The 12,987-nt window shown below is 44.3% G+C and overlaps 1 protein-coding gene across 1 annotated transcript; it reads right to left on the reverse strand.

The window, feature by feature from the left end:
- Positions 1-7,756: 7,756 nt before the first annotated feature.
- LOC123758113 (uncharacterized) lies at positions 7,757-11,689 on the reverse strand. Its single transcript, XM_045742298.2, has 5 exons — positions 11,525-11,689; positions 9,989-10,132; positions 9,082-9,295; positions 8,141-8,323; positions 7,757-7,967 (listed from the first exon to the last, which is right to left on the reverse strand). Exons 1-5 carry the CDS (start codon positions 11,687-11,689, stop codon positions 7,765-7,767), a joined length of 909 nt encoding a protein of 302 aa, XP_045598254.1. The 3' UTR covers positions 7,757-7,764.
- Between the last annotated feature and the right edge of the window lie 1,298 nt (positions 11,690-12,987).

The following is a 12,987-nucleotide window of genomic DNA, read 5'->3' on the forward strand; positions in this document are numbered from 1 at the left end:
AGTGGAAATTGTGGGAATTTGTTGGAACAGGGTGGAATGAATTGAAATTGTCTAATTTTCTCTCTCTCTCTCCACCAATTCCCCCTAACCCACGCCACACCTGCCTCCTCCTCCTCCTCAATCACGACACCCAGGCCTGTCATCTCCCATATCTTCCCCCTCGCCCCTCTCTCGACACTCCCCACCCACACTATCTGCCTTAACCACACCATCCCCCTCTCACCCCTCCACAGATCTCTTTTCAACTTTGTCTGCAAGAACTTGAATTGGTTTTTGCATCTCGCATTTTACCCGTTCTACAGCTATCTCTGTAATTTTCAGTAATTATCTGTTCCATGACATGTTCTTACATGTTCTCTTTACCTTCTTCACAAATTCTTAATCTTCGTATACTCAGTATATTCTCTCTACGTTTTCATGTTCACAGCTTGTACACTGCATGCTTTCTGCAAGTTCATATTCATGTTCCCGTGTTCTCTGTGTTCTTTTCATATTCTTACATGTTTGTCTCGTTAAACCAAATGTTCAATTATTTCTGCCGTACAGTAACTGGTTCGTTGCTATATATTATCAACAGCATTACTGTTTCTCAACAAATATATTATTTATTTACAATTTATGATTACAACAAGAGACCTAACCTTTTATTACAAATATTTATTTAGTAATTTACAAATTATTTATTACAAATTATTTATTTAATTACAAATTATTTAGTTACAAATTATTTAGTTATAATTTATTTAGTTATTTACAATTTTTTTTAGACAATTATATATTTATATATTTACAAATTTATTTTAGTAACAAATTATTTCATTATTTACAAATTATTTCATTATATACAAATTATTTCATTATTTACAAATTATTTTAGTTACAAATTATTTAGTCATTTACAAGTTATTTTAATACAAATTATTTATTTATTACAGACTTATTTAGTTATCACAAATTATTTCTTTATAACAAATTATTTAGGTAATTACCAATTTATTTGGTTTAAAAATATTTATAATTTATTTAATTATTAAAAAAGTTCTTTACTTACAAATGTTATTTTCAAGGTAAGGTAAGGTAATTATCAAAAGAAGGCACCAAACCGGGAAGGCTATGTAGCACCATCAAAGTGCGAAATAATCAGAGGGCGCTAAATATCACCAAGAATGCCAATACGAGAACAAAAACGCATAAGGCGAACGATATCAAAAGTATCGGATTCACATAGAAGTCTATCGAGGGACCAGTGACCGCGAGGGACGGTCGGAAAGCTAGACACACGCTCGTCCTGGAAGTCAGGACATTAAAGAAGGATATGCACAACTGTAAGAGGGACAACGCAATTCGGACAATAAGGAGCAGGGCGGCGCTCCATTAAGTGACCGAAGTTAAATTAAGCGGGTATGACCAACCCGCAGCCGTGCCAAAGCAGTTTCCCACTGCCGGTTACGGTGGTAGGAGGAAGGCCACGGGAACACACTACGTTTGAAAGTACGCAGCTTGTTACCAACCACAGAGGACCAACAACCCTGCCAACGGGCAAGAATGGAAGAATGAATAACAGGATAAAAGTCGGAATAAGGAATACCTTTACGGGAGATGGGACAAGAACGGATAGCTTCCTTAGCGGCAGCATCCGCATGCTCATTGAAAGAAACACCAACATGGCTGGGAACCCAGCAAAACTCTACTGATTTAAATTTACTAGAAATAAGAAACAGCCAATGTTGAATCTCGATGACCACCGGATGGACAGGATTAAAGGACCCTAGAGCCATGAGGGCACTACGAGAATCAACTACAACCACAAAGGAGGAATGAGAATGAGAAAGCAAGAGACGAAGAGCATAGAGAATAGCATAAAGTTCTGCCGTAAAGACGCTAGCCTCCGAAGGGAGGCGACACATATAAGTACGGTCAGGAAAAACAACAGAGTAGCCCACACCGTCCGCAGACTTAGACCCATCAGTGAAGATGGAAATAGAGTGGGAGTGCGAAGAAAAGTGCTCAAGGAAGAGGCTTTTCAGAATTGTAGGAGGGGTAAAGTCTTTAGTAATACATGTCAAGGACATACAAAACTTGGGAAGGGGGACTCTCCACGGAGGTAAGGAAGGAACAATACGAGGAGAAACATTAGAAATATGAGCAGAAAGAGAATCCTGTAAGCGAGATAACCGGACAGAAAGTGGGAGACAATGAAGAGGAACAGGAACCACAGGAGGAGGAAAAGTCAATGCAAGACAGAGGCGAGAGGAAGGATGTTGGAAGGACCGCGCAAGATAGCGAAGACAGTAGCGATCACGGCGGTCCTGAAAAGAGAGAGAAAGTCAGTGTCAACATACAAACTAAGGGCGGGAGTCGAACGATCGGCACCAGAGCCAAGACGCAACCCAGTATGGTGCAAAGAATCGAGACGGCAAAGAGTAGAAGGAAAAGCAGAAGAGTATGCAAGGCAACCATAATCGAGTTTAGACAAGACGAGAGAGGAGTGCAAATAGAGGAGCGTGCGCCTATCCGCTCCCCAAGAAGTATGGGACAAAACCTTAAGGAGGTTAAGGGCCTTAGAGCATTCAACTCGGAGGTAAGAGATATGGGCTGACCAAGACAAACGAGTGTCAAAGACTAACCCCAAAATCTTCGCGGAATCCCTGCACACAATGGGATGACCATAAAGTGACAAAGAAGAACGAAGAACGACATGCCTCCGAGTAAAAGTCATAGCACAAGTCTTAGACGCAGAGAACTTGAAGCCATGATCGTTGGCCCAAGACGACACGGCATCAATCGCAAGTTGAAGCCGCTGTTGAAGGAGAGGGGAATCATCACCCCGACAGCAAAGGGTAAGATCATCAACATAGAGAGCAGAGAAGACGCCAGAAGGAAGAGAGGAAAGAAGACCGTTGAGGGCAACTAGAAAAAAAGTAGTGCTCAGAACACTACCCTGGGGTACACCCTCATACTGCTGAAAAGGGGCAGAGAGAGCAGTACCAAGCAGTACACGAAAGGAACGACGAGAGAGGAAGCTCCAGAGGAAGAGAGGGAGGTTCCCACGAAGGCCAAAAGAATGAAGTTGAGACAGAATATGATACCGCCAGGTAGTGTCGTAAGCCTTTTCCAGGTCAAAAAGGACGGCAACAACGGAGGTCTTCGCAGCAAAAGCAGTACGAATATAGCCCTCCGAGTTCACCAGGACATCTGGTGTGCTGCGGCACTTGCGAAAACCAAATTGAGAAGGGGAGAGGTGGCAATAGTGTTCTAAGAACCACATCAAACGAACGTTGACCATACGTTCAAAGAATTTGCAAACACAACTCGTGAGAGCAATAGGGCGGAAGTCCTTGGGGGATGACCCGAGAGACCCTGGTTTCCGAACAGGGAGGATAACAGCATCGAGCCAGTCTTCAGGGACTGACGACGACTCTCAGACCCGATTGTACAGACTCAGTAAATACTGAGACGTGCACGGAGGGAGATGGCGATGCATTTCATAATGAATGCCATCGGAGCCCGCTGCCGTAGAACCACAAAGGGCTAGGGCAGATTGAAGTTCAGAGAGAGAGAAGGGATCATTATAGGGCAGGTGAAGTTAAGTACAGAAATTTAAAGGACGAGATTCAAGGAGAGGCTTACTAAGAAGGAAAGATAGGGGGAGATGAGAACCAGAACTAACAGAGGAGAAATGGGAACCCAGTTCGGTCGCAACCTGCAACGGGTCCGCCACAAGAGCACCATGAAGCCGAAGGACCGGTGAGACATCGGGAACGAACTTACCCACAATCTTGCGGATACGCTTCCAGACCAGTGGAAGAGGAGTTTCGGACGTAACGGTGGAGACATAAGACTCCCAGCAAGCACGTTTAGCCGCACGGATGGTCCTACGGGCCACCGCACTAGCCTTCCGAAACAAAAGAAAAGACTCAACCGTCTGCCGGCGGCGATGTCTCTTCCAGGCTGCACGCTTACAGCGGACAGCCCGAGCACAGTCCAAACTCCACCAGGAAACGCACTTCCGCGTTCCCCGAGAGGAAGAGCGAGGAATAGAGTGGAAGGCAGCGTCAAAGACAGTGTCATGAAAAAGAAGGAGGGCGCGAGGGAGAGGTAAAACGGAGAGGTCGGAAATAGTAGCAAGGAGAGTAAGGAGGCGCCAGTCACCCTCGGCAAACCGGCACCTAGGGAAGGAGAGAGGAGGGCGAAAGGAGAAAAGAGTGACAAGGATAGGAAAATGGTCACTGCCATGGAGGTCATCAAGGACTCGCCACCCGAAATCTAAGGAAAGGGATGACGAGCACAGAGAAAGATCGAGACAAGAAAGGGAGCGAGTCCGAGAGTCCAAATGAGTGGGCTCACCAGAATTAAGAAGGGACAGGGAAGAAGAGAGGATGGAAGGTTCAAGGAGGCGACCCCGGGTGTTTGTCATCACATCACCCCAAAGGGCATGACGACAATTGAAATCACCCAGCAGGAGCACAGGCTCCGGCAAGGAGTCTAGGAGGTGTTTAAGATCGGGAAGAGAAAGTGGGACACTGGGGGGTAGATAAATAGAACACACCGTGTACCATCTACGCACAATATACCATCACCGTGTACCATCTACGCACAATACGGGCGGCAGAACAGTGGAGAGGCGAGGAAAAAAGTAAGGGGACAAAGGGAACATCGGAACGAATCAAGAGAGTAGAAGAATTATGGAATTAGGGGGAGAGAAAAGAATAGCCACGGAAGCGACCAGGACGAGAACCAAGCATCGACTCCTGGAGATAGACACAAAGGGGCGAAAACTGTGAAATGAGAAGTTGGAGGTCAAGGAAACTGGCGTAAAATCCACGGATGTTCCACTGGAGAAAAGACATCAGCAAAGAGAGAGAGGAGAGCAACAGAGAGCAAAGAAGAAACAAAGGTGAAGAAGGAACACAGCACGCTAAAAATGCACAGAGTCCGGATCAGGGTCAGCGAAGTCAGGGTTAGGGGGCATGGGTAAACTGAGTAAAGAAGGAGGGCAAGAAGCGGGAGGACGGACCAGAGGTGGACGAGCAGGGTCTGGAGGAGAAAGAAGGGGAGGAGGGGGGGCAGAAAGAGGGGAGCGCACCTCAGCAACGGCAGTAACCGAGATGTAACCAGGGGCTAAAGAAACTCCCACAGTAGGAACAGGGGGCACCACCACCGAAGCGGGAGGGGAAGGAATGATAGAATCAGAGAGAGGGGGTGAAGAAGAAAGCGAAGCTTTCTTACCGACAGGGAAGGAGGAAGGAGAGGAGCCAGGTTTCCGCTTCTGACTCAAAGATACAGGCGTCCCAGCAGCAACGTACTGGGCAGCCAGGGAGGCCGAGCGCGGGCCAGTGCAAGAAGGGTGTGTTGTCCCCAGCAGTGCTCCCCCTTTTCAACAGGGAGTCCTACTACTTCGTTCATTCTCCCACACTGGTGCTAAGACCCCAGTCCCCCTATCGCCCTAGCCTGGACACCCAACCATCCACTCAGGGCGGCCTCTCACAAGCGACCCCTGCAGCTGGTGGTCCGATGGCTCACAAGGCCCCTACATGATGCCCTTCAGCACGTACACCACCCAAAGAGGGGCCAGGAGAGGGGGTACAGGCAACCCACACCCGTCCCAGGGAGGTGTACGTGAGCCCCTCACCACGGCAAGGAGGCACCACGGAGGGGATGTTATTTTCAAAATGTTACTCATTTATATACTTATTTTCAAAACTGTAAATGCATTTATCTTTACAAACTTAATATCTTTTACTAACACTGTTCTTAAACAAAACTACGTTTCATGCAGTAATAAATTAAAATTGTCAAGTATAACTTCTATATAATATTCTAAACTAAAATTACTCTTTGAGACATCATTAGGCATTAAAGCATACTCTTCGAGCCATCAATGATATTCTCCAAAACACCTCCAAGATACTAACACAGAAATCCCAATAGCGTGATGCATCAAATGAACAAATCCACCACCCTCGTCACGGCTCTTGTGGATTTGTTCACCTCCAAGATAACGTTCTGCATCAAAGGAGACTCTCAGAGAAATCAAGCATATTCTCCAAGATGCCTTCATGGATTAAAGGACACTCTCCATGCCTTCTTTATGTAAGAAAGATACACTCAGAGCCATCAGGGATATTCTCTAAGACATCTTCGTGCATTAAAAAATCTTTCAGACTTTTTTACACAGCATTAATACGTTCCTAGATAATTTTAATTAACAATTGTACTTTTTAATGCATATTTATATAAAAAGGATACGCTTTAGGATTTCCTTGTGCACTGGATTTCCTTGTAAACTTTGAGACATGATGTTTCAAAGAGTAATTTTAGTTTAGAATATTATATAGAAAGTTATACTTGACAAGGAAATCATCTCTCACTGTAACAAACTTTGCTCATAATTTAATAAATAAATGGCGTCTGTAACAAACACTCATCATTTAAGGTGTTTGTTCATTTCAATGGATATTTATTAATAATGGTGTGTTTAAGAATTTTCAAAAGATATTGCTTAGAGGTGTGTTTTAAACACTTTGAACATTTTTACTTAAATTTCCTCAAGTCTCTAAAGTTGTATTTATTGTGTTTATTGTGTGTATTGTATATATTTTGTCATTTGACCAAACCTCTATCAGATCTTTGTGTGTTTATTCGTTAGATATAATTTGTTCCTATTCTTTGTCCTAAACCTAACCTTTCAGATGTAGTTTATTTATTTAGTTAATTGTGTTGGACATATTTGTGCAATGTATATAACCCTTAACCTAACCTTACAGATATTGCTTTTGTTTAAGTGAATTCAAACATTTTCTCCTCTTTGTATGTTATTTGTGTTTTATGCCCTTACCATAGTGGTAAACAAGAATGCTGGACCCAACTACCGAGAATATGTGAGGATCGTGTACATACTCCAGGCTGCAAATGACTTCCCAACCTTCACCGTGCCCGAGCCACGTTGGCTACCCAGGCCCCTGACCCAGACATCACTGTGAGCACTACCGCACTCACAGATCTACGGTCCACTGCAGCCATACCCGCTCCAGCAGCCGCTGCGGAGGAAGCAGCGCTGGAACCAACGCCTTCACATACGATGACATCCCCTGCAGCTCCACCCACCAGTCCTGTAGCTGCACAGCTGGCCGCAGCGCCTCTTTCAACTGCAGGTTCTGCCACCACTCAACTTCCAAGGACCACCACCTCCAACACCTCTGCTTTCGACTCTTCCGATTCGTTAGATGAAGAAATCTCAGCCGGAGCACCATCCCCCTCCAGACACAAGTGGAACTTCAGACCTGCAGACTTCCTACTGGACGCCACACCCACGACCTTGACTAATAACACTGCCATATCTACCAGAAGTAAAACGACCAAGAAGACCAAGAAAGCCGCCGATGTAAACATAACGGAAAACACCAGATGACAGAACTCTGAAGCTAGAAGACCGACGACAAAAAAAAAACAAAGCCCTGACAAAAACCAGCATCTATCGCCAACTGCCAACTGCATAAAATCCTAACCCCTGGGCGACGCCCTGAAATGCAAATGTACAACGAAGAACGTCATATAGCACCATTGTAATTCAAAATCCACAGTGGTTGGGCAACCGAGTTGTAACTACCACCTCCAACTTGTATCCTGTTCCCTACTTAAGTTTTCTGCATCCTCGCCCTAGTCTTCCATCCCCAGCTTACCTGGCCTCGGTTCCTTGGGATTGGAAAGGGGTTAACGAAAGAGGTCAATTGATTGGAATTGGTTGTAAGAGACAAATTGATCTTAACACCTCTTCCTAGGAAACTTGAAAACCATTATGGTATTCTTGAAGTGAGGGAGGTCGACAATGGCTCGCAGCCTCGCCTCAACGAACTTATCCGACTCCAGTCCCCTGGCGGCCATCTCCCTCCTGACGTACTCGTTGGAGCGGCAGTTGACGTGGGAGTGTCCCCCTTGCCCCGGCACCGCCCACGACAACACCACTCCTGTAACAGAGGTCGTAGTAGGTCAAGGAGAAGGCTCATGTACCGGAGATAAAGCAGAGCTCATGTCTGAGGAAAGAAGAGCAACACATATCATGTTTACAGGTCAAGATGTGTGGAGAAGACCCACCAGCACCTGAGCCTTGTGGTAGGTACACAACGGGAGGGCGACTCACCCACGCAGGCGTGCTTGACCAGGTTGTCCAGGAAGTTCTTCTCGCCGGACTCTGGGATGTGTTCTCCCACCTCCAGGCTCATCACCCAGTCGAAGGGACCCCCGAGGGTCGCGGGGCTGGAGAGGTCCGCTGACGCTATCCTCCCGTTGGTGAACTCACCGATGTTTGCCGCTCCGTCCCATCCTAGAGGCAAAGAAGGTAGTTAGGTAATTATCAGACAACAATAAATCATTACAAAAGGATAAGGATGATGCCCAACTACTTGGACCATCAAGAATTGAAGCCTCCCTATTAAAAAACCGAGAACGTCGCTCTACCGCCCTGTCGAAGTAATTGGATTAGCAGGCCGTCCTCCTAAGGTTTCCCAACGTCAGGAAACGGTCGAATTAACATGCCCTTATCCTAACCCATCTGTGGACTCAAAACAGAAATTGGGACAGTATGTAAATTACGCGGGCCGCTACCATTTTCAAGTACGAACATTTTTGGCCTTGGGTAGAATATATGTCAAAATGGGACGTTCTATTAAGAGGACGGGTTGGGATTAAAGCCATTAAGTAATAAAGTTGTTCCCAGACACCCTTCGATTATCCCATTCGCAGGTCCAGCATCCCTATTTACAGACGGGAATTCAATAAAAGTGTTACTTTATGAATTACTAAAATTGTGTTTATATCCAATATAGAAGCCACCACACTAGCTGAGGACAATCTTATGACTGGAAGGCTACAAGTTCTAACTTGCCAGGAATTTCTTGTGTATGAAGTTAGATTAACATTTTAAAAGCACTACAATCACCTTCTGTGGTTGATTGTTCTATAAATCGCTGAACTATATGACTAACAGATCTCTAACCCTGTCCATGGAGAACAGAAGAACATTTATATTTATTGGTTAGCATTGTAAATGTGTGGCCACATCTATGGTAGAGAAAAACTTACCGTTCCATGACTTGATAACCCGAGGGACGTCCAGAAGCCCGGCCTCACGCATGTGGTGCTTGTATGCGTTGTTGATGACCTCGACCTCCCCCAGGTTGGGGTGGGTCAGTATGCCCTCTGTCATGCGAAGGAAACACCTACCATAGTGGCCAAGGCCCGCCCCGAGGTCAGCGACAGTGGAGTACCCGAAGAGGGCTTCAAGTCCCGCACACAGCTGCCCAGAGATATATGGACTCGAAATTAATTATTTGTCATTCACGGAAAAAGGTTTGAGTTGTGGGAGAGAAGGTACTCCTCCTCCAATGCTTTCTGAATGACAGTTACGTTAAGTAAAATTGCATGAATTGCTAGGTCTTCAATCTTCGAGAGTTTGACAAGTCATGACAATGATAAAGTAATATGCTGTGTGAGTGCGGGAAAGACAGCTGGCAGCTCTTGGGTCTTGCATTGTTTCATTAGCCTAGAACCCAGATCCTCCTGAATGCTTGTAATGAGTTTACCCTAAGATTCAACAGTCTTAAACTAAGCTCGGTACTAAAGTATACTGGTACTTGGTTAGTAAGCTACTGTCAAGTCCTTGACAACTTTCTGGATGTGTATATAGGGTTTCAACTCAACAGAAAATGAACATTGAACATTAATTTGTCTTAACAGCCTCGTAGCACTCTAGAGCTCATAAACTGTTATTAATTGCAGGCTCAGCTGCCATGATTGAAGAAAGATGCAAACGTTTCATAAACAAGTCGTAAATGCTTGATTAGGCCTGATACTCATCTGCAAAATCCTTTACCCCTCTAATCTTGCATATATAAATCTTAAGTATGGTTCACTTAGTATCTTAAGCAGTATATGTGTAATTAATCTTGGCACCTAAGGGATAACCACAAAGTCAAATATTTGCAATTACCTTGGCACTCCACATGTAGTTCCCGCCAACAAAGAGGTGGCTCTTGTCTAAGCAGAACCCGCCAGAGGGCAGCACATTATCGGCGTCACACAAGATCTTATTGAGAAGCACCAGCGTTCTCTGTTGTGTCTCCTGCAGTGCTCTCTGTAGTACACATGAGACAAATTATTACTTGTTGAAGATCTGTAACACAACGTGGCAAATAAACACCTGAGCAGACCAGTAAACGTTTAAGCAACATCTGAATAACCAAATGGTGTATTACAACCATACTTTTCGAGTTAGACTGAGTTAAAAGGTTTTATTATTATGAATAGCAGAAAGATGGTTTTTATTCATTCTTATGTTCAGGATCTTTGGCTACTCACTAAAAATATTTGGTACAAATAAACGATCTTTAACTGAGGGTACTAACAATCTTACACTTTAATTAGTCTCTACTTAAAGAATTTGAACAGATAAGCTATTCTATAGTTAGGTGAATAGTGAATGAATGGGTATAAAAGGAGGTATTAATAGGGTCTTCTGAAGTTTTATATATGTGACATGCTTAAAGTGGAAGAATCTAAGGGGAGAATCAATAAGGAATATATTAAATACAATAGATAAGTTTATAATTTTAGGAAAGAAATAGACTAATACATGGATAAGAGCATTGTGCTATTTCCTTGCTTCTTATGTAAAGGCCTACCGAAGTTTATTGTCAGTTTATTCCATAGTGGCAGTTAATGACTGTGTTAACATGGGTGGAAATAAATAAGAGATACTGTATGGTCCCTAAACGCCTTCTGCAATTTCATCATGTTTAATATTCAATATTGTGACTAGAAATAATCAATATTGAATTTTTTTAATATATTTGTAAAATGCGATTAAATATACAATCATTGAAAATGGGATTAAATGTAATAATTGAAAACGGACCTATTGAGAGAGAATTAGGCCTGTCTGATGACGTCATTGAAAATAGAGATGACGGAAGGGTACTTAAACCTCCATCGGAAATATTTAGTAAGACTGAGTGCGCAGTCGAGATTCACCGAAAAAAATATGGTATGACTGGAGGAAGCAGTCACGGAGGTCGTCTTACTCCCCACTACTGGATAGCAGCATGATAGATGGGGCCATTTTAATTTTTCCGTCGGCACCCTTCCGTCTTACTAAAATTTTCATGTCAACCTCTTTGACTAATCCTTTTCGTTTTACTAGAATTTGTTGTCAACCTTTGTGACGCTATTCTGCTACTCTATTTACAACCCTCCCCCCCTCCACTCACTGTAACATGTCTTCATGACTATTCTCGCCCCCCTTCCCATCACCCCAATCCAAAGATCCCATTGGAAACTAAATTTCTCCTGCAAGATTTTAGATACTGTACATGTATGTGCTCACTCACTTAAATACGTACAGTCTCCCTAAAATCCGGACATTCTCACTAAAATTTAAAAAAAATAACTAAAACTAGCCAGCTGCCAGTGTACCAGTCACTAGCCAGCTGCCAGTGTACCAGTCACTAGCCAGCTGCCAGTTACTCACCAGTTGTGTCTGGAGAGCTTGGTGGTCATCGTAGCTGTGGGCGTCATCGTGGGTGCTGGTAGACCTGTGCAGGTGAAGGTCGGGAGCGTGGGAGAGGAAGGCGCAGGTCAGCACCCATAAGGCCAGGAGCAGTAGGGCCGCGGAAGCCACCTTGGTTGTCATCATGTGCCTGGAGGGAGGGAGATCTCAATCCTCGTTTTTCAAGGTATCAGTATGGGAAGGGAGGGAGGGGGAGAACAAGGGTAAGAACAACATTATTTAGTAGTTATTCTTGTATAAAAAAATTTGTTTAGTGTCAGTAGTTAACAGATGGAATGCTCTAGGAAGTGATGTGGTGGAGGCTGACTCCATACACAATTTCAAATGTAGATATGCTAGAGCTCAGTAGGCTCAGGAATCTGTACACCAGTTGATTTACAGTTGAGAGGCGGGACCAAAGAGCCAGAGCTCAACCCCACCCCGCAAGCACAACTAGGTGAGTACACACACATAAATCAACGTTCCCACCCCTCCCCCTCGTACCCTCATAAACTCCCCTGCCCCTTCCACTTTTTTTTGCTGGAGTAAAGAGGATGGAGAGGTATATAAAAAAAAGTTTAGAAGTGGAAAATACAGTCAGAGTTACGAAAGAAAGCAGGCGGACTGTCCGCCTTGCTGACACGATGTGTGGGTGTTGGCAGCTAGCTAAGCTTGCTCTCTTGTCAGGGAGCTGTGAGTGTGAGAGAGGTTCTTCACATGTGTTTCACCATATATGGATGTCTATAAATGACTACTGTGTAGGTATATACACCCTCCTATGCTTCCACTCAAGTTGTTCTATTTAAGGCTATTTTTTATTAATATTTATTGATTTTTGTATCTATACGTATATATATTCATTTATATATATACACAATTTTTTTCAGGTATTTTCAGGTAGATGCACCTCATCTCCCATATGACCCCCTTACCTTGCAACCCCCTCACCTCTTCACTGCCCACAAAACCCTTTCTCTTCCCCACCTTCCATCCTCAGCCCCCCCACCTCCCTCTTCTCCCCTTCTACCCCTAAACTCACACCTACCCTTGATTTCCCCCTGATTAATACAACCCCTCTCCTTATTCAACCCCCCCCCCCATGCTCCATTCTCCCCTCCCCCCCCCCCCATCCCAATCTCCAGCTCCCCCAAACCTCAACCTCTGAGTCTCAACCTCACTCTATCTCTGAAACCCCCGATACCATTTAGACCCCCTCCCTAACTTTCAGACCTATTATGTTCTTTCCATCTCACTAGCTGCCCGGACTCCATTGGCCCCCCCCAGACCCCAGAGAAAGGGTTAACTCTGTTGCCAGTTTCCAAGAAGAGTCAACGTTTGGTACACCAATACTGATGGGGTATCCAAAAAGCAGAAGAGATAAAAGAAAAAGTGAGGCAGATCTTGACATAATCACAGTAGTGAAAATTAAAATAAATGACATGATT

This window comes from Procambarus clarkii, chromosome 40 (assembly GCF_040958095.1).
Source record: "Procambarus clarkii isolate CNS0578487 chromosome 40, FALCON_Pclarkii_2.0, whole genome shotgun sequence".
NCBI lineage: Eukaryota > Metazoa > Arthropoda > Malacostraca > Decapoda > Cambaridae > Procambarus > Procambarus clarkii.

What these genes read in the sequence shown, in the direction of transcription:
- LOC123758113 (XM_045742298.2), bottom strand. Translation starts at nt 11,689, where the DNA reads ATGATGACAACCAAGGTGGCTTCCGCGGCCCTACTGCTCCTGGCCTTA. An exon ending in AAGCTCTCCAGACACAACTG is followed by an intron (nt 10,133 to 11,524) that starts GTGAGTAACTGG and finishes TGTGTACTACAG; the next exon opens with AGAGCACTGCAGGAGACACA. An exon ending in ACTACATGTGGAGTGCCAAG is followed by an intron (nt 9,296 to 9,988) that starts GTAATTGCAAAT and finishes ATCTCTGGGCAG; the next exon opens with CTGTGTGCGGGACTTGAAGC.